We start from the raw sequence: 27,644 nt of genomic DNA, 5'->3' as shown, positions 1-27,644 counted from the left end.
AACATCTGCTATTTGAAAGACTATTTTAAAAAATGACAGGCAATCTACAGACTTGAAAAATATTTGCCAAACACATATCTGATAAAGAACTTGTATCCAAACTATCTAAAGAACACTCAACATACAAAAATAAGAAAATAACTAAATGTTCAAAATGGACAAAAGATTTGAAGAGATACTTTACCAAAGAGGAGAAATGGATGGCAAATGGTACATGGAAAACTCCTCAGCATCTTTAGTCATTTAGGAAATGAAAATTAAAATCACAATATCAATACTCACCTATTAGAATGGCTTAAGAAACAACTGATAAACCAAGTGCTGGCAAGGATATAGAGCAGTAGGAACTCTCATATGTCGCTGGTGGGAATGCAAAATAGAATAGCCACTTTGGAAAACAGTTTAGCAGTTTCTTATAACATTAAACATATACTTCCCATATGACCAGCAATCCCATTTCTAGGTATTTAGCCAAGAGAAATGAAAACTTATTTTTACAAAAAACAAAACAACAAAAACCTGTATGTGAATATTTACAGTGGCTTTATTCATAATCACCTCAACCTGGAAACAACCCAATATCCTTCATCTGGTGAAAGGAGAAACAAAATGTTGTATATCCTTATAGTGGAATGTTATTCCTCAACAAAAAGGAATGGACTACTGATACTTATAACAACTCAAATGCATTATGCTAAGTTAAAGAAGCCAGGCTCAAAAGGCTACATACAGTATAATTTATAATATTTGAAAGGATTAATGTATAGGGATACAAAAACAGGTCAGTAGTTGCGAAAGGCCAAATAAAGATGGGGAGGCAACAAACACAAGGGAAGTTTTACAGTGATAGAACTACATATACGTTTGCCAAAACTTGCAGAACTATACATTTAAAAAATAGATTTCATTGCAAATATGTATGTTATACCCCAAATAAGTTTATCGTCTGTCTGTCTGTATGAATGTATGTGTCTCTTTCAGAGAAATCTAGACATGGGCATTCCAGAGTAGGTTTGGTGGCTCTAGTGTCATCAAGGACCAGCGCACCTTCTATTTTGTTGCTCTGATAAGATGCTGCCTGAGCACAGCCTCACATCTAGATTGCTGGCAGAGGAGAGGAAACAAGAAGGGGTGAAGAAAGATCTGCAACCCTCTGTTAGAGACTTCCTCAAAGCCCCACACTGCCCTTCCACTTACACCACACTGGTCAAAGCGCAGTTGCCACATTTCATCACATCTAGCTGCAACAGAAGCTGGGAAGTACAGATTTTCTCTGAGAAGAAAGGAGAATGGATGTTGGAGTACGCTGCAAGCAGTATCTGTCACACTGCTACTGGCTTCTCGCTGTCAGTGTCTTGTAGAATGGAAGTTAATTCTCCTGGCTCCCCACTAGGTTGCATTAAGTCCTTGAGTTCCAACTTGCCTTTCTGTTGTTCTGTGTACTGTTCCCAAACCCTTATTTGCTTACGTTTTGCCAGTGAGTTCTAAAATTCACTCACAGAACTGTACATTTAAAAAATAGATTTCATTGTAAGTATGTATGTTAATCTTACTTCAGGCACTGGGACTGACATCTCCAAAAGGGAGTGTTTGGTAATGCCAAGCAATTGATTAAGTTCCCAAACAAAGCTTAGGGGGAAGACATGCAAATGTTATTAATAAAAAATACCCTTCATTTGGAATAAATAATAAATATTTGACAGAAAATGCTGGCTGTTTGAAATCTGTACATTCAAAAATCAATTGCATTTCATTGTATGTTGGTTATACCTAAACAAAGTTGATTTCTAAAATGCTTTGATAGGCAGTGAATTTCATTCATTCAACATTTATCGAGGAACTAGTATGTTATGTTAATATGTGTAATTACAAGTTATGTGATTACATAGTGTTACAATGTGGGAGTTAAAAGCTAAAATGGGAATCTGGATAGACTTCCCTAGTTTTGTTCTTTTTCACAATTATTTAGGCTGTTTCAAGTTGTTTGCATTTCCGTATAAATTTCAGAATCAGCTTACCCAATTTCTACACCAAAGGAACTCTGCTGGATTTTTGATTGAGATTGCATTGAATCTAAAGATTAACTTGGGAAGAATTGAATCTTAACAATATTGACTCTTCTGATCCATGAATACAGTGTATTTTCTCATTTATGTGGCTCTTCTTTCATTTTTCTAAGAAATGTTTTATGATTTTCAGTGTACGAATACCACACACATCTTGTCAGATTCCGTGTTTATTCATGCTGTTATAAATGGTATGATTTTCATAAAATTTCAACATCTAATTGCTTATCTATACAAACAAAATTGATTTATGATATTGACCTTGTATTCTGTGACTTTGCTAAATTCACTTATTAGTGCTTTTGTAGATTCTTGGGATTTTCTATATAAATGATCACGATCTTCTTTCCAGTCTTTAACCCTTTAATTTATTTTATTTGCTTTATTGTACTGGATGGCAGCTCCAGTGTAAAGAAATGTGGAGAGCTGACATCATTGTTTTGTTCTCAAGGATAAGAACATACCTGTAAATTTTTCATAGATGTTGAGGAAGTTCCATATTATTCCTACTTTGCTGAGAGTTTTTTCTTTTTAAATTATGAATGGATGTTGGATTGTTTTTTCTAATTCTCATTTTGTACCGATTGAGGTGATCGTATATCTTTTTTCTTTTTTATAGTCTGTTGATAAGGGTGAATTATATTGTTTAACTTTCAGTCCTTTAAATCCTCCTTCGCGTTCCTGTCTTAAATACCATTGAATCATGATGTATTATCATTTTATGCACTGCTAGTTTGAATTTGCTGATATTTTGTTAAGAATTTTTGTGTCTGTGTTCATTGGGGATATGGATCTATAGTTTTGTTTTTTGTAGTGACTTTGGTTTTGACATCAGGGTGATGCTGGCCCTATATAGAGTGAATTGAGCAGTGTTTCCTCTTCTGTTTTCTGGAAGAGTTTGCATATAATTGGTGTTATTTCTTTCTTAAATGTTTGGTAGAATTCAACAGTATTTTTTTCATCAATCCAGCTAGAGGTTTATTAATTATTGAACTCCTCAGAGACCGAGATTTTGGTTTTTCTACTGCTTTTATGTTTGCTATTTTATTCCTTTGTACTCTCATTTTTATTATATCCTTCCTCTGCTTGCTTTGGATTTAATTTTCTCTCTTTTTTCCTGGTTTCTTACAGTTGAGTCTTAAGTCAACTGTTATTTTATTTGAGGAATTTTTTCTTCTTCTTTTTTTTGGTTCTCCTAGATTCTGTATTTGTCTATTTGGAATCCATTCATCACTAGGCCAATTATATTAACTATATTTTCTTATTTTCTGTATTCCTTTTTAAAATATTTATTTTTCAATTACAGTTGACATACAATACAATACTATATTATTTTCAAGTGTACAACATAGTGATTAGACGGTTATGTAACTTACGAAGTAGTCACCTCAATAAGTCTAGTACCCATCTGACACCATACATAGTCATTACAATATTATTCACTATATTCCTTATGCTATACTTTATATCCTCATGACAGTTTTGTAACTGTCAATTTGTACTTCTTGATCCCTTCCTTTTTTTACCAATCCCCAACCCCTCTCCCATCTGATAACCATTAAAATGTTCTCTGTATCTATGAGTTTGTTTCTGTTTTGTTTGTTTATTTTGTCCTTTAGAGTCTATATATAAGTGAAATCATATGGCATTTGTCTTTCTCTGTCTGACTTACTACATTCAGCACAATACCATCTAGGTCCATCCATGTTGTTGCAGATGGCAAGATTTTATTCTTTTTTATGGTGGAGTTATATTCCATTGTAAATATAACCACCTTTTCTTTATCCATTCATCCATTGATGGATGCCCAGGTTGCCTCCATATCTTGGCTGTTGTAAATAATGCTGTAATGAATATATAAATGCACATGTCCATTTGCATTAGTGTTGTAAGTTTATTCAGATAAATACCCAGAAGTGGGATTTCTGGGTTCTTCTTTGTCTCTTGTTATAGTCTTTGTTTTAAAGTCTATTTTGTCTGGTATAAGTATTGCTACCCCAACTCTATATTTTTTTCCCCATTTTTATGAAATATGTTTTTCCATCCCTTTACTTTCAGTCTGTGTGTGTAAATCTGAAGTGAGTCTCTGCTAGGCAGCAATGGAAGGGTCTTGTTTTCTTATCCATTCAGCCACCTTATCTTTTGATTGGAGCATTTAACCATTTACATTTAAAGTAATTATTGATAAATATGTATTTGTTATTATTTTATTATTAATATTTTTTATCTCTTTCTCTTTTTTTAAAAAAAAGTGCCTCTAAGATCCCTTGTATTTGGTGGTGAAGAACTCCTTTAGCTTTTTCTTGTCTGAAAAGCTCTTTAACAGTCCTTTGATCCTAAATGATAGCTTTGCTGGGTAATCTTGGTTGTAGTTCCTTGCTTTTCATCACTTTGAATATTTCCTGCCAATCCCTTCTGGCCTGCAACGTTTCTATTGAGAAGTCAGTTGATAGTCTTATGAGAATTCCCTTGTAGGTAACTAACTGCTTTTCTCTTGCTGCTTTTAAGATTCTTTGTTTGTCTTTAACTTTTGTCATGTTAATTATGATGTGTCTTGGTGTGGGCCTCTTTGGGTTCATCTTGTTTGGGACTCACTGCACTTCTTGGGCTTGTATGTCTATTCCCTTTGCCAGGTTAGGGAAGTTTTTTGTCATTATTTCTTCAAATAGGTTTTCAATTCCTGTGCTCTTTTCCTCCTGGTACCCAATGATACAAATATTGGTACACTTGATGTTGTCCCAGAGGCCCCTTCAACTATCCGCATTTTTTTTGGATTCTTTTTTCTGTTTACTGTTTTGATTGGGTGTTTTCTGCTACCTTAACTTCTAAATTGCTTATTTGCTCCTCTGCTTCATCTACTTTATTGTTGATTCCCTTTAATGTATTCTTCATTTCAGTTATTGTGTTCTTCATTTCTGACTGGTTCTTTTTTATGTTTTCTATCTCCATTTTTGTGTTTCCTATCTCTTTGTTGAAGTTTTCCCTGAGATCGCTGAGCATTCTTATAACCAGTGTTTTGAACACTGCATCTAGTAAATAGCTTATCTCCATTTTCTTTAGTTCTTTTTCTGGAGCTTTGTTCTGTTCTTTCATTTAGGACATGCTTCTTTGTCTCCCCATTTTGGCTGCCTCCCTGTGTTTTTTTCTATGTCTTAGGTAGGGCTACTGTGTCTCCTGGTCTTAGTAGAGTGGCCTTATGTAGTAGGTGTTCTGTGTGACCCAGTGGTGCAGTCTCCCTGGTCACCAGAGCTGGGTTCTCCAGGTGTGTTCCTTATGTGGATTGCACATGCCCTCCTGTTGTAGTTGAGCCTTGGTTGCTGTTTGCACATCAGTGGCAGGGATTGATCCTCAGGCTGATTGGTTGTGAAGACTGGCTGTGACTACACTGCAGGAGCTGCTGTGCAGAGGCTGACCGTATAGAGAAGGATTCAATTTAGTAGGGCTCTGATGCCTTCCCAGTTTGCCCTTTGGGTGTATTGTCCTTGGATGCAGCTGAGTGCTCCTCTGGCTCAGTCCGAAGCTGGCCACCGGGTGTGCCAGCCATGGGGACAACTGGGAAGGGACCCACTGTAGGCCAAGTTCAGCAGCATCCTGTACCCAGCCCAGGGCCACCTGGCAAGAGCCACAAAGCAATTTGCAGATGGCTGCCACCTGCACTGGTCTTGGAGGTGCCTTGAGAGGCCAAGCCTCAAACCGAGGCTAGGTGTCACTAATGCTGGGGCTTAGGGTTGCTCAGCCAGAAGTGTGAGACATGCTGAAGCCAGATGCTTCTTGTTTGGGTTTTGTGAACCTTTGGGAGATTTTTAGGAAAGCCCGCAGCATGAGCCAAGACAGGCAGTTTGTATAGGAGATCTACTGGAAGTGGCTTGGATGGGCCCATAAGTTGGATGGGGTGGGGTCTCAGGGAGTAACCAGGGTGGGGCCAACAGTATTAGCCAGGTTGATGGAGATTCAGATATGGTGGCTGCATGCATCCTCACTCTGGGAGGGGGGAGAGTCAAAAAAAAAAAAAAAAAAAAAGGATTCTGCCAGCACTTCTGTCTGAGAGAAAACTTCCCCTGCAACCCTCGCCCTGAAGTCAGACAATCCAGTTCCTCCCCATATGTCCCTGGTGCCTTTCAAGCTGCTGCTCCAGCACTGGAGCTCAGAGTGAGTGACTGTCAGAGATTTAAGTCTGTGTGTGAGCCCTTTATGAAGAATGCCTGGGATTTCAGCTGCCCTCCATCTCACTCATCCACAATCACTGCTGGTTTTCACAGCCAGAAGTTGTAGGGACTTTTCTTCCTGGCTCTGGAACCCTGGGCTGGGGAGCCTGGTTTAGGGCTGGGACCCTTTGCTTCTCTAGGGGGATCTCTGCAGCTGAGATATCCCTCCTGATTTTTAACCTCTACATGGGTGTGGGACTAACCTGTTCCACATTTCCACCCCTCCTACCAGTCTCAAGGTAGCTTCTTCTGTGTGTCCTTAGTTGTAGGACTTCTGTTCAGCTAGACTTCAGGTGATTCTCAATGATGGTTGTTCTATACTTTAGTTGCAATTTTGAGGTGGTCATGAGAGGAGGCCAGCACAGTGTTTACCTACTCCTCTATCTTCACTGGAAATTCTATCTTTTTTTTCTAGTATATACAGTTAATGTTACATTTTCCTTATGTGCTTTGTGTTAGCTGAATACCATGAATTTTTATATATTTTCATATTTATTGGATTCGAAGTATTTTCTAATATCCTTTGTGATTTTTTTTTGACCCATGGATTATTTACTATTGTATTTCTTAATTTCTTAATGTTTTGGGAAAGGTATATTTCCAGATGCATTTCTGTTATTAATTGCTTTATAAATTATATTTTTGAGTGTACACACTTTGTATGAATTCATGCATTTTTAGTGTGTTTAGATTTGTCTTATGACCCAGAATATAGTCTATCTTGGTGAATGTTCAGTGTTTACTTGAAAATAATGCACATTCAGTTGTTGTTGGGTGAAGTGTTATATAAATGTCTATTAGCTCAACTTGTTTGGTAGTATTTTTGTGGTCTTATATATCCTTACTGATTTTTTTTGGAGGGGGAAGAGGGATCTACTTGTTCCATCAGTTACTGAGAGAGGAGTGTTGAAGTGTACAGCTATAAGTATGGATTTGTTATTCTTTTATTTATATTAAGTTTGATTATGTATTTTGAAGCTGTGTTATTAGGGGCATATGCATTTAGGATTGTTATGTGTTCTTGATCAGTTGACTCTTTATCATTATGAAATATTCCTCTTTGTCTTTCTGCCTTGTTCTGAAGTCTACTTTGTCTGACATTAATATGGCCACTCCACCTTTCTTTTGATTATGTTCACATAGTATGTATTTTTTCCATCCTTTTTCTGTTACCCTATCGAAGTCTTTCTACATAAAGGTTGTCGTGTGCTTTTTAAAGACAGAATCTGCTGAATCTTATTTTTATTTAACCCAATCTTACAGTTTTTGCCGGTTTGAGTTTTTAGGCCATTTCCAACTAATGTAATTATTGATGAGGTTGAATTTAAATCTACTGTGTTGTTCTTTTATATTTATCCCATAGCTCTGTATTATCTTTTTCTGTTTTTATAGGATTAATTTTTTGTTTCCATTTTATCTCCAGTATTATGTGTTTGCGATTACTTTAGTGTTTGTATACATCATTAATATATCAAAATCTCTCTTCAAATAATAGTATAGCATTTCAAGTACAGTATAAAACTATACTTCCTTCCCACCCTCCCAACCTTTGTGCTATTATTGTCATACATTTTACTTGAACATATGTTATGAACCTCACAATGTTATTACTTTTTGCTTTATAGCTATTTATCTTTTAAAGATATTTAAACATTTTTAACATGTATTCTACACTTACCCTTATTTTTGCCACAATGAGCACTCTGTTTCTTTGAGTAGATTTAGATTTCCATTTGTGTCATGTTTATTCTTACTGAAGAACTTTCTGTCATATTTCTTGTAGTACATGTCTGATAGAAATGAACTGTCCTATCTGTGTTCATCTGAAAAAGTGTTTATTTCACCTTATTTTAAAATATTTTTTCACTGGCTATAGAATATTTTATTGACATTTTTTTTCTCACATAACTTTAGAGATGTTGTTTTATAGTGGTTTGACTTAGACAATTTCTGCCAAGAAGTCACTGAAGTCATCTTTGTTTTTCTATATACTATGTTTTTTGTTCTTTCTCTACGTCGGACAGATTTTATTTTATTTTTTATTTTTATTAAATTTATTGGGGTGACAATTGTTAATAAAATTACATAGATTTCAGGTGTACAATTCTGTATTACATCATCTATAAATCCCATTGTGTGTTAATCACCCAGAGTCAGTTCTCCTTCCATCACCATATATTCGATCCCCCTTACCCTCATCTCCCACCCCCCACCCCCCGCCCCCCTCAGCCTCCCTTAATGATAGTACTCCTTTGCCTGTTAGCAAGAGGGTATTCTGTCCCCAACACCAGCTCTAGACTGCTGTTGCTTATTACTTAGTGAAAACTCATAGGCATATAGCCTTGGTTTTACTCCTTCCCCTAGAGGTATGAGATCTTTGCCTAAGCCCTACAGCAGGACATCATTCTTTTTTAGTGACCTATTTTTTCAGTGTGTTTTCTAGTGTATGTTATATTAACACATGTAAGTAATTTAGAAATTGATGTATGTATATGGGGATTGTATGTTCAACACTCATTCTGATCAGAGTGTATAGTCAGGACTGTCTGTGGGCCACTGCTTTAGAGGGTCAGAACTAATAACTGATCGATTTGAAGTAGAATTTGCCATTTGCTGTTTGATTTGATGACAACACGATTCAGATGGTTCACTTTATTTCAGTGAGTAACCTCATTTATAAATGGAGAATGTCCACATGCTGGTTTTATAATGATTATTAGATAGATTTATATGCTTAAAAGTTGATGCAGTCTTTATGGACTTGTTTGTATTTTAATCTTCTTTCTTTTTTGTAAATGAAAAAATCTCCTTATTCATTTTAGGACTGTGAGGACATGGGAAGTTGAAAATCCAAAGAAGCAAAGAAGTGTATTTAAACCACGAACAATGCAGGGTAAAAAAGTAATTCCCACCACATGCACATATAGTAGAGATGGAAACCTCATAGCAGCTGCCTGCCAGAATGGAAGCATACAGATCTGGGACCGAAATTTGACTGTAAGTCAAGGACGTTTAAGTCCATTTTTCTTAGGAGAAAACCACCTTATAAAGACAAACATCATGTTAAAATATTATGAAGATCAATTTCCTGAGTTTAGCCTTAATTTAAACTTCAGTGTTAGTTGATAAAACATTGGGACTTTTGCAGTAAACAGAATTACAGCAAGCATCCCAGCTTAGTATTTTCTAATATTAGATTTTGTTTTTAAAATAAATTAGATCTTTTGGTATAAAATATAAAAAGCACAGCACAGTTTATTATATGACATTTCAGTGCACTTGATTTTGAAAGTGAAGGATTTGACAGTAACATAAAACAAGACTAAGCAGAGAACTAGAAAATACCCTTTAAAAGATTTAAGAAAACCATGAAATGTCCAGGATGATCTATCAGTTGTTTTGCAATTATTTCTGTAGTAATTTAAATAACATTTTATCTTAACATTCCATGACAGTCCATATGAATAGATTTCAGAATTTTCCTTTAGAGTTTAGGTCATTATTAGAATAAATAAATTTTGGAATTCAAAAGGATCATAGAATTTTATAACCATAGAAATAATGACTGTAAAAGACTTTGTCTAATTCTGTGAATTACCAGTAACCTTTAAAAAAAGGGCTTTGTTGTGTGTATTGATGGTAAAATAAAAATTTTTGATAAGTGGAATGATTCTAGATTACCAAAGTTAAAATGAAAATCGACACTAATATTATAATACAATTTGATTATGTTATTTTAGTAAAAGATTCTGGTCTAATTATTAATTAAATAAACACTTATTAAGTACCTACTATATATCAGGCACTATTCTAGTTGTGGAATACTGCAGATTATCAAAAATTCCTGCCCTCATGGAGTTTGCATTCTAGTTCCTTTAAAAAAATTATAAAAATGATATTCTTTTAAATAAAATTGTCTGGGATTTACATTTTGAAAGGGATCCCAGGAAACATAGTTGTCTTTTCACGCAGATGAGTTAAAGTCAGTTTTGTTGGGAAGAGGTAAAAAATAATAGTGAAAAAAGAATCCATGTTTATAATGCTGGAAATATCTTTGGCATTTTCTGTTTGTCAGATCTTTTTATTTCTGTTTTCATCTCCACTGTAAACCCCATAAAGCTTCATAACAGCACAGAGATTTTAAAAGTCCTTTGAATTGTAAACTGAGTTTTAACCAAGCAATAAATTTTTTAGTAACTGGCTTTCATCGTCTCTGGGTGCTGTTGATTTAAACATAGAAATTCTAAACCATGAGGTTTTTTTGTGTAGCTTTAATAGTGGTGTGTTTGGTATAGTGCATATATATAAAGGTGAATATAGTTTTTAAAGATTGGCCTTACTTAACTCTTGAATTAATGAGTATCTTCTGTTTCCAGTTGTGTAGAAAACAAAGCTGTTTGAATGCCAGTTCTCCCTCCCAAATCTTTTAAGCAATTCTGCTAATCAGTCTTTGATTCTATTTTGTTAGACTGTAATAGTACCTGAATGTATAGCTTATACCAAATCCCATTCATTTTATTTCATTTATATTTTTACATTTCATGTGTCACCTAAAGACAAATCAAATTGAGAAGAAAAAACTTGCTATCAGTAAACACAGCTTGATATAAAAACAGGTTTTAAAGAAATTCTTAACTATTACTTCAGCAATAATAAATCATCCACAGGGAAACACTAAAGCTGAGGTAAGAAATCCTACTAGCAATAGTTTTTCCACGCAGTCATCAAAGAATTATAGGGTAAATAATGGTTAACACATGTGTTTTGTGACAGTTAAAATAAGCTATCGTAATTGTCATATTTAATCATAGAATTCTCATTAGTCCAAATGGAACTTTAGCAAATTAAATGGGACATTTTTTGTTTTTGGAAGGTGTCTGTCTATTAAATTCCTGTGTTCTCAAGTCCTACCTTTATTGTAGAATTATGCTGGCCAATGTGGTAGCCACTAGCCATTTGACTATTTCAGTTTAAATTAATAAAAATAAAATACAATTAAAATTTCAGTTCCTCAATCATATTAGCCACCTTTCAGGTGCCCAATAGCCACATGTGTCTACTTATTGAACAGCACAGGTAGAGAACATTCCCATCACTGCAGAAAGGTTTGTTGGATAGTGTTTGCCCAACATCCCCTCACTCATGATGATGGCCTGCCTCTCAATGTGAGGAGAAGGCCTCTTCAGAGGAGCGTATACATTGCCTCCTCGGTCCCTCCATCCAGTCACCAGCATTTATCTGAGCAACAGCGAGGAGGCCAGTGATTGACTGGAGATGCAGAATACAGAGAGATGACATTGGAGAGGTAATGGCATGCGCCCTGACTCAGGGCCTTTGCATATGTTGAACCCCTCAGCCTGCAATACTGTTCTCTTAGATGTCCCCATGGCTGCTTTCCCCTCACCGGTTTCAGTACGATGCTGAGATGTCCTCTTTCCAGCAAGGCCTTTCCTGACTCCAACCTATATAAGACTAACTTTAACCCCACCAGTGGCGTTCTCTATCCCTTTATATTCTTCCCTATGCTGATCACCAACCGATATACTCTACTATGTATGTACTTATTTGTTTATTGGCTGTTTCCCTCCAGTAGGATAGTGGCTCCATGTGGGCAAGAATTATTGTCCATTTTGCTCCCTGCTGTATTCCCAGAGTAAAGACCAATGCCTGGTATATAGCAGATTCTCAATACCTATTTGTTGCATGAATGAGTGAATGAGTGTAATCTGAAAAGGTAACATAAAGTGAGATTGGCAGTTTATTTCTAAGAAGACATTAAAAATAGTAGCATCAAAACTATTCTACTTATATGAAAACATAATGAGATACGTATGAGACAGATATTGAGGTGATTTTGGATATATCCTTACTAATGAACAAATACACAATCTGTATTAACATAGGTGGATTTTTAAAAACAGTTTTCACTTCTCTCTCAAGTATGATTTCTGGCTTTTAACACATTCCAGGACGTATAGTCTTATGAATCCCTAGTGACTTCTGTCCATATTAAAAAAAACGCCTATCAAATTCTTTGGGCATGTTTTGCTGAAAGAAGTGTTGCTGCTCTTTAATAGCTGTCGAGAATCTACAATATGTCAGACTCTTTACTAAAAGAACATGCTATATTTACCTGTATTGCCCTCACTATTCATTACACTAAGATTTTGGCAGGAACATGGGGAGCCATCATATTCATGGAGTTTTAGCTTCCCTGGACATAGGTGGGAGGGAATAATATTTGAAGTTTGACTTGGCAATAGGGTACGACCAGCAACTTGACCCACTTTCCACCTGCCTGCTTTCTACTGCTCCTTTGGCCTGCAATCCCAGCTCAGATTCTGGGTCTGTCCCTTTTGGGAACATGACCACACACCACAACCCCTCACCAGGAACGCCTCAAGCCTGTGTAATACTGCAGAGACATTTCTCCAGCTCAGTGGTTGATCAGTGCCTACTCTCTCCCTGCCATGCTAGAGAATGGTGGGTATAAATCAAAGAAAGCCAAGGGAAGAACTAGTAATCACATAAGATAAGCTTCTGGGCAAATAAGCCCCTGGTGAATAAGAGAACGGGAATGAAGGATAGAGAATACAGGAAATGAAGTCACCTATAGTAGCTTACATCCAGCGTACCGCAAATCTTTAAATGTCTCCAGTCACTGTCAGATACCCCTGTTAAGATTAGGTTGATTTATGTCCTTCTGCACCTTTCCCTTTATTTATATTTATATATGCAGATTAAAAGGTTTTATTTGTTTTTATATGTATAGAATTTGTGATTCATTTACTTGTAAATGAATAGATATAGCTCTAAATTGCTTTTTTCAAAAAATTTTAAATTTAAATGAAACCATAATTTTACACACATGAAATATATACTTTAAAATTTTTTATTAGTTATTATTACTATTATTATTTTATTATTAACTGCCTCTGCTTTCTACTTTCATGTTCCTAATCTGCCACATAAAACTTGTAAATTACATTGTATGTATCCTTCTGTACTTTTCTCATGTCTCTATATCTGTATCTAGCTAGCTAACTACCTATTGTAGATCAGAAAATTTCACCTTGTGTTTTGAGTACCTATCACCTTACTGAGAATGAGACAAAAACAAAAAGGTGTCTTTTCTTTCTGCAAAGACTGATCACTTAATAATTCACAGCTTTTACTAAATATTTGTTGTTTAACTTAAAGCAGTGAAATATTGACTATGGAGGGGAGAAAAGTACATTATAGAGGAAAAATTATATTTTATTTTTTAAACAATTTTTAAAAATCAAGTGATTTAGAAAATGATTCTATTATCATCCTTTGAGAAAAAATGGTATATCTTTGTAAAAATATAAAAAGCAATGTTAAAAATTCAACTGTAGGTTTTTGTGTTTTCATTAGGCTTAATACTGGGAGTCTAGAAAAATATATATGGACAGCTAAAAGTTTACTGCATAGTTCTGTAGCATATTTTGTAAATGACACCTGAGATATACAGTTATAGTACATTACTTGAGACTTTCTGTCCTGAGTTTTTAAAGCTCTTTACCCCTCATTTTCTTTGTTCATGAAATCAAGGCATGATTTCTACTATCCCAGATTATTTTGAGGATTATATTCAGTAATGTATTTAAAGCACTCAGAACAGGTCTTACATGTAACAGGTCTTAGTAACTGTTGGTCGTCTGCTTCCTTTTTCTTTTGAGCTCTTAGGAGGTTTACAGTTTTGTAGAATGGTGAAGTTAGATCTCAAGATGCTATTTAACTATGGCTATGAAAGTGTCACGAATCTGAGTTTAACACATATATTTTGGTGGCGAAAGGTATGGTTTAGGAAGCTAAGAGTGTAGATTCCTGCTATAGCCAGTCATTTATATATTGAAATATAACTATTATCAATAAATAAAATTGTTACGTAGCCATTGGTTAGTGTGCCTGCGTAGATAGATGAATTATGGTTTTTTTAAGAAACACACAAGAGAAAACATCTGATGTACAAATTACTCTGTAGTGTTTTTAACATGCTTATTTTTTGAAGCGTTTCAAAAAAGTATGTCATTGATTTAAAACAAATAGCCATCAAAACTGCGAAATTACCTCAGGTACTAAAATTAAGTTCTAATTTGTCAAGTATTTTAATGAAAGCTTTAAAGGTTTTCTTATAATGCTTGTGTAAAATGTCATACATTGTTGGAAGCATTATTTTTAAAAAAATGAGAATATACTGGCTTTTGAACAAGTTAGATTAAAAGGCTTTCTTTAAATTATAGATGATTATTATCCTTTTTTTTTGAGGTAAGGGATAATAGAATAATTGAATTTAAGACTTCCAGTTGCACATGGTAAGTTAAACACATTCATTCAGCTCTGTTCTCTCCCGAAACCCCACTAAAATGACAGAAAAGGCATTTTTAAAAAACATAAACCCATGTGGACCCAAAAAGAATTAGAGAGGAGATGACAGCAGAAAAGAGAAGCCAAGACACTTTTGGAAGCTAAAAACCAGATGCATGAATGGTAACTGATTGGCCAACTAGAGAGAGTGGAAACTTTAGTCATGGTGGGAAAAGCCTGTAAAAGACGAACTGGTTAATCCTGCAATTCCCTCTTCTACCCTGTGCAACCAGATTACTGCTCTTCTCTCACCTTCCCTCATCCCACAGAAGGATTACTTTTAGAGTGGGTCTGTCAGAGAGACTCTGTATTCCAGTCAAAGCCAAAATGAGGTAAAAATCTTAACAGAGCTGTGTTTCTTCTCCTTCCCACCCCCCATTGTTATTAATAACATTTACTGAGTACTTACTGTGGGCTGGGCAGTATTTGAAGCACTTTACATGTAACATTTCATTTAATTCCTACAACAATCGTATAATGTAAGTACTGTTACTATCATTTTACAGATGAGGAAACCAAGACACAAAGAGGTTGAGTTAGTAAGTGAGGTTATAGTTAGTAAGTGGCAGAACTGGGATTCAGTCCCAGGCAGTCTGGCTCAAGACCCTAGACCAGGGGTCAGCAACTATGACCCATGTGCAAATCTAGTCCATCACCTCTTTTTGTATGGCCCACAGCTTACGATGGTTTTTGCATTTTTGAATGGCTGTATTATTTTCCTATTGCTGCTATAACAAATTTATCGCAAACTTAGTGGCTTAAAACAACACAAAATTATTATCTTACACTTCTATAGGTTATTAACTCACTGGGCTAAAATCAAGGTGTAGGCAGGACTGTGTTGTTTTCTGGAGGCATTAGGAGAGAATCCATTTCCTTATCCTATCCAACTTCAGGAAGCCACCTACATTACTTGGCTAATGACCTCCTTCCTCCATCTTGAAAGTGGGTCAGCTCAGCATCAGTGAGTTTTGTCCATTTTTTATGGCAACACTGTGACCTTCTCTTCTGCTTCCCTCTTCTATTAAAAACACTTGTGATTACACTGGGTCTACTTGAATAACCCAGGACAATCTTATTTTGAGATCAGTTGAATAGCAATGTTAATTTAATCCGAAATCTTAATTCCCCTTTGCCATGTAAGATAGCATTCACTTCTAGGGTTTAGGACACAGAAATCTTTTTTTTTTTTTTTAATGATAATTTATTGGGGTGACAATGGTTAGTAAAATTACGTAGGTTTGAAGTGTACAATTCTGTAATACATCAGCTATATATCACATTGTGTGTTCACCACCCAGAGGCCGTTCTCCTTCCATCGCCATATATTTGACCCCGTTTACCCTCATCTACTACCTGCCTCCCCCCTTACCCTCTGGTAACCACTAAACTGTTGTCTGTGTCTATGAGTTTTTGTTTCTTTATTTGTTTGTCTTGTTCCTTTGTTGCTTCCAATTTTATATCCCACACATCATTGAACTCATGTAGTTCTCGACTTTTTCTAATTGATTTCGCTTAACATAATAATCTCAAGATCCATCCATGTTGTCACAAATGGCACTATTTCATCTGATTTTCTAATGGTGAGTAGGCTATTTGAGAGTTGAGAATTTAGATTGCATGAAAGCCTACTTCGATTTTGTGTTATTTTAGCTAATTTTGAACAGTTTTATTATCTTTTATCAATTGGTAACATAGTACAAATGCTCCCTAATTCTTTAAAAAAACAAACAAACAAACTTGTTGTTTTATATAGCACAAGTAAAGCCCTCTGCAGCTGTCTAGATAGGGCTGTTATGTCATCTAAAATGGTCAGACTCTGCAGGACGACTATAGTCTCTAGAAAGCCTATATAAGGGATGCCTCTCTCTAGGAGAGAGATTCCCTGAGCTGTGTTTCTCAGCTTCAGGACAGCTATGATTTATTTTGTAAGCTGACGAGGCCAAACATTACTGGTTTAACCATTATAAACAAAATAGTAAATGTTAAACGTTCACTCAATAGAGCCACTAGTAGGGCTTTTATACACAGAAAGTACTGTCTGAGCCAAAAATGTGAAGCAGTGCTCTGGTCTGCGTGCATTCTCTTTAAACTGATTCAGATTCATTGCAAATAGAGAAGTGATGCAACCGGTGATGATTTGAGGTCCCAAACGTTCCGTGCTATTGCGAGTCCTCCCTGGTTTAAAAAAATGTCTTCCCTTTCCTTCTTCTAATTACCCAAGCCTTCATAATTTACCACATTCCTTAAAAAGTCTTAGGAACTTTTATTTTTGTATGTGAGACCCAAATTGAAGAACATTGCAAGATGCTGCTAACGCTCAACAATTCAGAGTATTTTAAATATTTGCCAGTTTTGTGACTTATTAGAGTTTTTGTGGCTTTTAGCTCTATTTTGCAAAGTAAGACAAGGATCAAATCTTAATTCAGAAGTATTTTTGATGTTAATGCCCAAATTTATTTATAGTTAGTTATATAAAGAATTATTTTCACTCTGAGCTGTCTGATAAAGAATTTTACAGTTGTCCCCCGTTATCTGTGGGGGATATGTTCAGGACCCCCCCTGCATGCTGGAAACCATAGATTGTATTGAATCCTGTATATACCATGTTTGTTCCTATATGTACATACCTGTGATAAAGTTTAATTTACAAATTAGGCACAGTAATTGATTAACAATAATAAAAAAGTAGAACAATTATATCAATGTACTGTAGTAAAAGTTATATGAATGTATCTGTCTCAAAATATCTGATTATACTGTACTCACCCTTCTTCTTGTGATGATGTAAGATGATAGTATGCCCACGTGATGCGTCGAAGTGAGGTGAATGACGTGGGCATTGTGACATAGTGTTAGGCTGCTATTAACCTTCTAATGACATGGCTAAGTGAGTATTGGGTGGGTAGAAGTATACAGTGTACAATATGCTGGGCAAAGGATGATTTCCATCCATTTAGAACAGAGTGGGAATGGCCTGAGATTTCATCACTGCTCAGAACGGTACAAAATTTAAAACTTATGGATTATTTACTGATGAAATTTCCCATTTAATATTTTCAGGCCACTGTTGCTTGCAGGTAACTGAAACCATGGAAAGTGAAACCACAGATGGGGTGGATTACTGTACTTTTTGCTGTGAAAGTTTCACCCTGATAGGTAGGAAGCACTGATGCTCGTGGGACAGGTGGGTAAGGATCTAAGTGCTGTGTGTATCATGTGCTAACCCTGTTTTATTCCAAAGAACAATTCTTATACTCTCTTAATCTGAAAATATAACACAGAGAGAAAGGACTTAATTGTTTTGTGAAGCTATGTTTCTTCCCCACAGTATATTACATTTTACTTTGTGACCAGCTACCCACATATCTGCACAGATTGATGTACGTACCCCCCCCACACACACAAAAGTTTACCGTAACAATTTCTATTCTTGCAATATACAATGCATTATTTTTAAAAATTCCATTCCGTTTCATTTCTGAAAAGTACTGATCATAATCTATCAAATCGATTTTATGACCCACGAATGAGGTAGAATCCAGAGATTGCAAAAACACTTCTAAAGCATGGCCCAAATATAATTTGATCTTCACAGCAACCTTGTGAGGTAGGCAAGGCTAATATCCTTTCAAAATATAGTTAAAGCCTACACTTAAAAGAGAAGCTTTGATAAAGGAAAGAAATGGTTTGGGGCCTTGGGTGACTGGAGGCCATCATGAACCCAGCAGTTGAACCCTGAGGGAGAGGAAGGGGAACTCCAGAGAAGTAATTGTGGTTTTTGCAATTGTTTTTAACCTTTTAAACTGCAATTATTTTTGCACCAATCTAATAGAATGGGAGGCAGATGGATGCAAAAGATGTTTTGCCTGCCTTGGGATTTTTGCCTACGCCTCGAAGACATCTGGTATGCCACCAGAAATCACCTGTGATTAGAAGATACTAGGTTGCTTGGGTCTTGAAAACCTACCAAAATTAGTTTGAAGGGCTTTACTTTTGAAATTCCTGTAATTCACTCCCAGAATTGCCATCCATACTAATCCAGTCCAGTTTCTCTAACCGTTTCCCAAACCTCATTTGTCTGCATGTTAACTCTCATAATTCTTTCGTATCTATACACCACCTTACTGTTTACTTAATTTAAAAACTTGATTTATTTAAAGATTATAAATACCTACAACTAACCATTATAAAACGTGCAGCTCAGTGGTCTTTAATGTATTCACAATGTTGTGCAACTACCCGCTCTTCCTACAATTTAAACTATCAAAATATCTTTTTATCACCCCATAAAAACATGCAGTGCCCATTAAGTAATCCCTCCCCATTTTCCCCTTTCCGAAAGGAAACATTATAACACTGCCATAAATAGAAAGCCAATGTTACTATAAATAGAAGATAACAGTTTTTAAAATTGTGTTAAAAATAAGACAATTATAAATACTAGTGAGATACTATTGTCTGCAAGGCTCCTGTGTCTGAAATTTTTCCATTTTAAAGAGATATTAGCGAGTATTATGGAGGTGTTAAAGACACTTAGTGCTACATCAAGACTTTCTCACTGGTGTAATCAGAAGAATTGCAGAATGTTAAAACCAACTTTCTCACTATGAGATTCACTATTACTTACTGCTATTCCCTTGTACCACCTAAAATTTGTCTTGCTGTAGCTGAATTCATCCCCAGCCCTCCAAACCCCAGGTTCTCTCATTCACCTCATTGTTAAAGGGATTGTGCATTATTCCCCGTAGTTTTCTATAACTGAAACTCTGGAATTCAGAGTGTGTTCTACTAAGTATGGTGATTGCAGTCTTCATCATTATCCTTGATTATATAAAATCAGCTATTTACCAAATAGTGAACTACATGCTTCGGGAGTTTTAAAGAAAAGGCAGATACTACTCTCAATATAAATCTTTGTTGCGAAAATCAACGTAAGCACAGTTAATACTTAAATTGATAATTGGACACCAGTGGATTGTATTCTAAAAGTTCACTGGTTTAAATTATTTGGAACTTGTATACTTTTGCCTAGATAGAGTGTTATATTAGCTATTATTGTGAGTTTTCTATATTAGCCCAATGTAGCTCTTCTCTCTGTACTCTTCTTTAAGTTCCGCAGAGGTAACTCTGGTGCGATAAGAAGAGTACTTTGCCTTCCAAACCTCAGTTTCCTCTTCTGAATAATAAGCTTCATCTGCACCTGGTTATAAGAATCAAATAAGATAACTTTTGTGACAGAAGGTCTAGAAGTATGCATTCTTTTATTCAGTTACTTGTATTCATAGTCTATTTAATATGTTATAGCTGCATCAATTCCATTTGCCCGAAAACGTCAGTTAACTTTGTTCTTACGTGACCTATGGACTTGACCAGAGACTTCACCTCCCTCTCACTGCTACCTTCCTCCACATTAGGAATGGCGGTGGTGGTAGTGCTAGTAGAAATAGTAATAATACTAACTACTAGAATAGGAGCTCACACTGTCCACCTACTATGTACCAGGGATTTTTCTCAATGCTTTCAATCTATTTGCTTGTTACACAGCTTTGTGAAGTTAATATTCTTATCTCCGTTTTAAGGATGAATTAACTGAGACTGAGTTATTTATCTAAGGACACACAGTAAGGAGTTAGGTAGACCTGGGGTTTGAATCCAGGCAGTCTGGCTGTAGAGGCTAAACTTTTAACCACAATCTCTTGGGCCTCTCAGAGAGTGGAATCCCATTCATCCACCCCAACTGAAGGGGCCATCAGCAAGGGAGGGACTCTGCAAGGCTCATTCTCCTCTACAGGTTTTCAAAAGCCAGGAAATGCATATTATCAAGGGCAAAAATGTATGATAGAGGCTCTGATTTACATAGAAAAACCCAACTTCTGTGTCTGTCTGGAGAGAGCCTGAAGAGCTGGGTGACTGGGGAGTGGGCACAGGAGAGAAGGAAGAGGTAGGAGACATCGTGCAAAGGGGATTCCTGGGCCCTTGTATTGCAGCTAACAAGGATCGAAATGGAATAGAGATGAAGAAATCAGCTTAGACTCAAGTAATTAGGCAAGGAGTGACTACCAGAGTCTTTCCCCCTTAGCTGTATTTCCAAGTGCCATCACCTAAATCGACGGCATTAGAATTACTTCTAAATTATATATCTATTTCCCTTGGTGGAAATAATGTGTGGAGTCTTAATATATTAAAGAAATAATTCAATCTGTACTGTATTTATGTTTTACATATCTTAGTACTGAGATAGTGAATCAAGATTTTAGAAATGGCATAAAATTAAAACATTTTGCTAAGTTTAAATGGCCATAACTTAAATGGAATTCTTTGTCATTGACTAGATCTAGTAGCCAGATGCCATTTTGCTATTTTATTTTTAAAACGGGGAAGATTTGCCTATAAACCATTTAGTAGCATATCAAACTTTCCAAATGCTATGAGTTAAAACATACGGTGATACTAAAGATATTTGCATGGGGCTTGAATGTTTTCCCACATTTAAAATGTGTATATCAAAGAGGGGAAGATATTTTAGACATTTTACTGAAATACTAGTTTGAAGTTATAGCAAAATACATGATAAGTTATTGTTTTTATATTGATAAATTAAGAGTATTTTTGTTAGATATGATAAGCCAAAAAATAACAAATCTCTACTGTATCCGAAATCCATATTCTTAGAAAGTGATCCTTCCTTATAAACCTGAAACTGATACAGTAGGTGTGTGTGTGTGTGTGTGTGTGTGTGTGTGTGTGTGAGAGAGAGAGAGAGAGAGAGAGAGAGAGAGAGAGAGTTTGAGAGTGATTGCTCCTTTGTATGGGGTTTCCCCATTTATGAAAATACAACTTGGACCATGTGCTTATATTTTATCTTGCAGGAGAGTATTTTTCACTGTTTTAAAAACCACGACGTTTTCTGGGTTTTCCAGTTATTTAAGAAGACTTTGTTAGGCTTCACTTTGTGTGCTCTGTCTGTTACAGAGATGGGATAGACTGAATGTGCTTTCCAAACACATCTCCGTTCTTACCCCACACGGTGGTTCGCCAGGCCTCTCTCGGTGGCCCTGGGGTGGCATAATGTTGAGGGGGAGGCCGATTCCCCCCCCCTCTATAAATGGCAATAAGCAAGAGAGATGCATGATCAGACCTCGGTTTTTGAAGAATCACTTTTTGTCTGTATGGGAGATAAATTGGAGGGAATTAGGCAAGAGGCCAGGGGGTCAGTTAGGAGGCAGGTCCCAGTGAGTCCAGTCCAACGAGAGGTGATGAGGACGTCAGTCAAGCACATGGAGTAAGATTGGAGACCAATCCAGGGAAGTGGACTACAGAGCTATTTGGATGTGAGACGCACACGACCTGGCAAATGTTTGTATATGAGGAATGAGGGATGAGTGACTGACTAGAGTGAGTATCTGAGTCCCACGCCATCCATCAGGGCCGGGAGATTTGCCTGAGGAAGAGGAAGGAGAAAGGAAAGCTATAAGAAATTCAGTTTTGATCATGTTCAGTCATAAAATCCTCAACTCCATATCCAACTCAGTTGAATAAATGAATGAATAAACTAATTATTGGGGCTTGTATCCATGCCTATGACTTCCATTCCCTGAATTTTGACTGAAAAATGCCCCAACTCTTCAGCCCAGGGCTAGACTTCTATTTCCAAAACTTCACTGAGATCTGATTCCTTCAGGATCTCCTAGCCCGATTTCCTTGTTTCTGCTGATTGAATTTTCCATGCCTTGACCTATGCCTCCTGTACCTTTATCACCACCTAGCTTAGGGCCGCTGGCCCATGTTTAGCTATGATCCTTACCAACTCCCTTCCTGCCTTCCTCAGCTTTGGATCGGAATCCCATCTGGATGCATGTACCTGAGAGAGAGAGCACAGTGCACCTTATCAGAGATGTGTTCTCTCGGTGTCCCAATGCACTAGTTTTGATGGGGATAGGACAGGAAGAGTATTGTGTACTAGCTCTTATGCCACCTCTGCTTCAAAACTAGCTGTTTAAAGTAATCCATTTTCTGCTACAGTTGAGAACTCTGACAAAGTATAGATCTGCTAATCTTTAGGTGTTAGTAAAAATATGAAGAGTAAGACAGAGTCCTTTAGCATATGATTTTAATGGATTTAATACCTTCTTCCTATGATTTAATAGAGAGCTACCTGGAAATTTAAACAGTCTCCATCTTTCTTATGCTGTCTATTACGACACTAAAATGAGTTTCTGTTGCAAGAGTTATTTTGAGGCATGTATATTTTTTAGCACTTCAAGGTTTAATGTGCTTTTATATATATTATATTGAGCTAGTCAGTTGAATTTGAGAGTCATAGCATAATGGTTAACAGTGTACACTCTGAGATATGCCTGAATTCAAAACCAGGGGCTCTGCCATTTATTATCTGAATGACAGTTTCTCCAGTTACAAAATCGGGATCATAACCGCACCTATCCCCGGGCTCGTTAGGAGGGCTGAGTATATTTCTACATGTGTATACACATATGTATGTATGTGTGTATATACGTATGTCTACATACTGGTATATATATGTGCAATGTGTGCACAGTGTTTGGCAGGTAGTAAGCTCTCTAAGTGTTGGCTATTGTTGTTAATTCGATTTTCATCAGCTCAGAAGTTTATTTATGTTTGTTTTTCTGATTGATTTTAGTACGTCAGGTCCTTAAACTCTCTGTGTCCTGAGTACCTTTCATCTTAGTGGACCTCTCTAGTATATCTTACGGAAGAAAGTTCATACTGATGCTGAGATCTTAGATCAAATTTGTGAACTGGTATGTTGCTGAATAAACTGTTACTGGAATCTACACAGAATCTGAATTTTTAGCTGATTTTATTATAAGGGAAAGTGATAACTGATACCCCAACTTCAGAAGGAAATGAATTTGTTGTTTTCAAGAGCAAGACTAAAGTATTAGCCTCAATGAATTATCTTTGAGTATTTCTAGAATAATTTAATATACATAGCACGTAAAAGAGAAAAAAGCATCTAACTTCATTAAATGGATTTTTATAAGCCAGATGAACAAAATTAAGCTATTCATTGACTGCCTAAGGGATGAGTAAATTAGAACATTTGGAAGAAATGGAGAACATAAAAACAAACCCAGAGAGAGCATTCATTTCAATAATGAACAACAGCTTCATTATGTCAAGGCTTTGAGATTCTTTCCCTAGTTGCCTATTGGAGTAAGTTTTCCTTAAGAATTATCATACCAATATGATGGAAAAAACCTGAAAAATTCCCCTACAACTTCCTACTTTCTGACCATGTGATTGGGACTCAGTGAAGCGATTTTAATCATTATAATATGGCTGTGTTTCTTTCCCCAAAGATATGGACGTCATTATCCATCTGTGAAGACTCATCAAAACTTTCCTCAAAGTTTTATTGTAGTCAGTTAGCAGTTCATTAAAGGGAAGCCCATATGATCACTGGGGCTGCAAGTGAGACAGGAAGAAGTTAAAAAATTATTCTCTAATAATTTTTAGAGAATTAAAAATTCTCGGATCCAGAAACTCTGATCGATGAACCTTATTTATGCATGAACATTGTCTTAATTCCATCACTGTCTTGGCTTTTAAGCTCTTTCAGGCCTGAGTTTGTTGTACAGTTCTCTGTCATGGCACTGGCCTTTCACGTGTTAGTTGATGCCAGTGTCATCTGGTTGGGATTATAAACTCCTTGAGGGCAGTGACTGTCTTTTGGCTCGGGATCTACGACATTCTGATGGTCATCGCAATGATGAAGTGGTTTGCTCCTTTGATTTGAAATCTCCTCTTGACTTCTGGTTAGCATAGTCTGAGATTGAATAATATTGCAACTATTTCTTAATATTCACCGCCTTCTCAATTGCCTGTGTCATACAAAAACAAAATAATAGCTATTGTTTGTTGATCATTTTCTGGGTCCCAGAAGGGTGTGTGAGCTTGTTACATTTATTATTTCATCTAATTCTCACAACTCCCTGAAATTAGTATTATTTTCTTATTTTAGAGATAAGAAAAATAAGGCTTAAAGAAGTAAAAAACGAGAAATATTAAAGCCAAGGAACCCAGGTCTGTGCTATTCCAAGGGCACTGCTTTCAATTACTGTGTGGTGGTCTTCTTTACATCCGCAAGGATATTTGTATGTGCTATTAATTCTTTTATGTCTGAAATCTGTATTAAATTTTTTCCTTGTAGAATGTTTATAGAGAGTTATCATAATGCTAATAGTACCATTGAAGAACAAGAATATTTTACTGATTTGTCTTTGTTTATTAGGGGAAACATTCTAAAAGATCTTATTATATTATTTATCTAACATTGAAAAACCTGTGGTAATGCTATGTTATGGGATTGAACATTCCTGATACTGTGTTTCCCCGAAAATAAGACTTAGCCAGACCATCAGCTCTAATGTGTCTTTTGGAGCGAAAATTAATATAAGACCTGGTATTATATTATACCCAATATTATATTGTATTATACCTTATATTATATTATATTATATTATATTATATTATATTATATTATATTATACCTGGTCTTATATTAAAATAAGACTGGGTCTTATATTAATTTTTGCTTCAAAAGACACATTAGAGCTGATGGTTTGGCTAGGTCTTATTTTCGGGGAAACACGGTAGTAGCTGTCAGTGTTGATACATTTTGTATTTCCATGATAATTCTTCTATAGCTATGTCTTAGCGTTTCTGATGTGGTATTCACTAGTCTATGATAAATAGACTATTATGTGGTTTTTTTTCATTGAGAGAATGATGGAGTTAAAAATAATCACAATAATAATTTAAAAAGAACATGCTGACATTTAGATCTAAAGACTTTCTCCTCTAGGCTATAAAGTCTTAAAAGTGGGTCACACTTGGGGTTTAAACTCTGAACAGATACTTGCCCTCTGTATTAGCTTACCTTTTGATCTTAAAGCAGCGTTTATTCTTGACTTCAATAAATTTTAAATTGTTCTTCCAAATTTGGAAATACTGTATCAAATGAAAAACCACTTATAGGAGACAATAAAAGAAACAAGTTTGTACTTTTCCGTTCTGTCCTCTTGAAGCAACTGGAGCTTTTCTTCAATCAGTGATTGATGCTAGAGATATGAGGCAGTTGAGAAGTACAGAATTTCACACTCACTTGAATAAAATGAAGTATAGGGTAGCATGCTTCAAATCCTCTGTAGGGTTACCTTTTATTAACCAGAGGACAGTAGAGTAAGAGATTCTTTGTAGGCTATACCCTAAACATCGCCTGCTTCACTGAGTTAGCATAATTGACATTTCACTTGTTTTCCAATACTCGATTCATTACAACAAAATTGCTGTGGGCCTTTTGAACTATTTTTTCCTCAGTTCTACCACCACCAGAAACCACTGAGAACATGACCTTTAGCCTTTCCTCTTTTATTTCTCTGATTCATAGCATGCTTTCTTATACTTAGAATTTCTCTCCCAGATTCTCCTGCCCTATACTGCCTCGTTCCAGTAAGTATAAACCTCAGGTTCATTTCTCTGCTGTAGATACGGATGCCTGAACCACTTATTTTTACAAACTGATTTTTGTGGTTCTGTATAGTGGCGTAAACTGTTTTAGATGTCAGCTATTTTAGAAAGGCCTGTTCTATGGCCAGAGAAGTTTGGTGGGTGGTGGAGATGTAATTAAAAGTTACTTTAAGTGTTCTAGATCTAGTAACGTTCAATAGAATATTTGATTTAAATATATCTGTAGGAGTTTTGAAAGCATGATTGCTGAAAATGTGGTACCTGTTTACTAGAGTAGGTATCCCTTTATTAGTATAAATTCCCTACAGTTATGTAAAGTTAACAAGCATTTATTTCCAGCTCAACTAGCTGGTGATGATTTATTTCACATTTTAGTTCTCTGAGCCACTATTATCACCTCCCCACAGTATTACATGATTCACTGTTCTGTTTCTTTCTCTATTAACTCTAGTTTTTCCTCCCAAATGCTTAGTAGAATTCTTTCTTTCTTTTTTCTTTCTTCCTCCATCTCTTCATTGTCTTATATGGAAAGTAATAGTTAACTAAATTCTTTAAGTTTAGAAAATAAGAATTATATTCTCTGTCTTATTGTTATTTTATACTTGACATTTTAATCTTGATCTCTGTTGCCAGGATTTAAAATGGGAGCACCGAGACATTTGAAAGTGAGCATACAGATTACTACCCTATATCCAGATATTTGAGGGGCCCCATTTAAGATGGTCTAAAGGAGAATATTTCCAGCTTAAAACTGTCTAGATAAGACACATACCAGGTGTTCATGACAACCCGGAAATGGGGAAGTATAATTAGAATTAGAAAAGAGAACTCTGTTTTGGTGAGCAATAAATAAGTGATATGTTTTGCTAAAGAGAATTAAATCTTTGCCAATTTAATTAGTAAACTCAAGTATTTTGAACTTCTGATGACTGTTCTTCTGTCAAATATAGGATTAGATGAGAGGTAAAACATTCTTCTTCAGAAAATGAACATTATACTTTCAAGAAAATTATCAAGCTTCAAATTTTTATTTCCTTGAACATTTGGGGAAATACTTTTAGATTTTCTAAAAGTAATATTTTAACCTTTACTGAAATGAAAAGACAAAATAAGAAATAATTCCTTTTCCAGCCTTTCTTATAGAAAGGCTAGAGCTTTATTTCTGTGGTTGTTGCTACTAAACAGTTTCAAAAAAGGTAGTAAAACAGGTGGGGTCTTTTCCAGCGGCCTTTTATATGATGTGTGACTATCGTGGTACTCTAACCAGATACAGACTGTAACCAGATACTTTCAGCAAAGGCTGAACCTTGTGAAATTTCTCATGAGACCTGAAACCAGAGTTGATACTTGTTCTTCTAGGGAGTACATAATTTATAAAAGGAAAACAACAGTTCTGCTTTTTGATAACCTGTGATATTTCCAACCTTACTGAACTATGCCCTCTGTTAAAATGAGAAACAACTGAAAT

At 35.8% G+C, this 27,644-nt stretch overlaps 1 protein-coding gene across 2 annotated transcripts in view; it reads left to right on the top strand.

Annotated features, from left to right (window-relative positions):
• Positions 1-27,644, top strand: part of WDR70 (WD repeat domain 70) — a 237,968-nt gene that overhangs the window by 141,397 nt on the left and 68,927 nt on the right. For both annotated transcript variants that reach the window (XM_074328991.1, XM_019737298.2), the window contains one exon: positions 9,094-9,268. In XM_074328991.1, coding sequence (XP_074185092.1) covers positions 9,094-9,268 — 175 coding nt within the window. The remainder of the gene's footprint in view (positions 1-9,093; positions 9,269-27,644) is intronic.

This window comes from Rhinolophus sinicus, linkage group LG03 (assembly GCF_036562045.2).
Source record: "Rhinolophus sinicus isolate RSC01 linkage group LG03, ASM3656204v1, whole genome shotgun sequence".
NCBI classification, from domain to species: Eukaryota; Metazoa; Chordata; class Mammalia; order Chiroptera; family Rhinolophidae; genus Rhinolophus; species Rhinolophus sinicus.
This window is presented reverse-complemented; position numbering and strand designations above follow the sequence as displayed.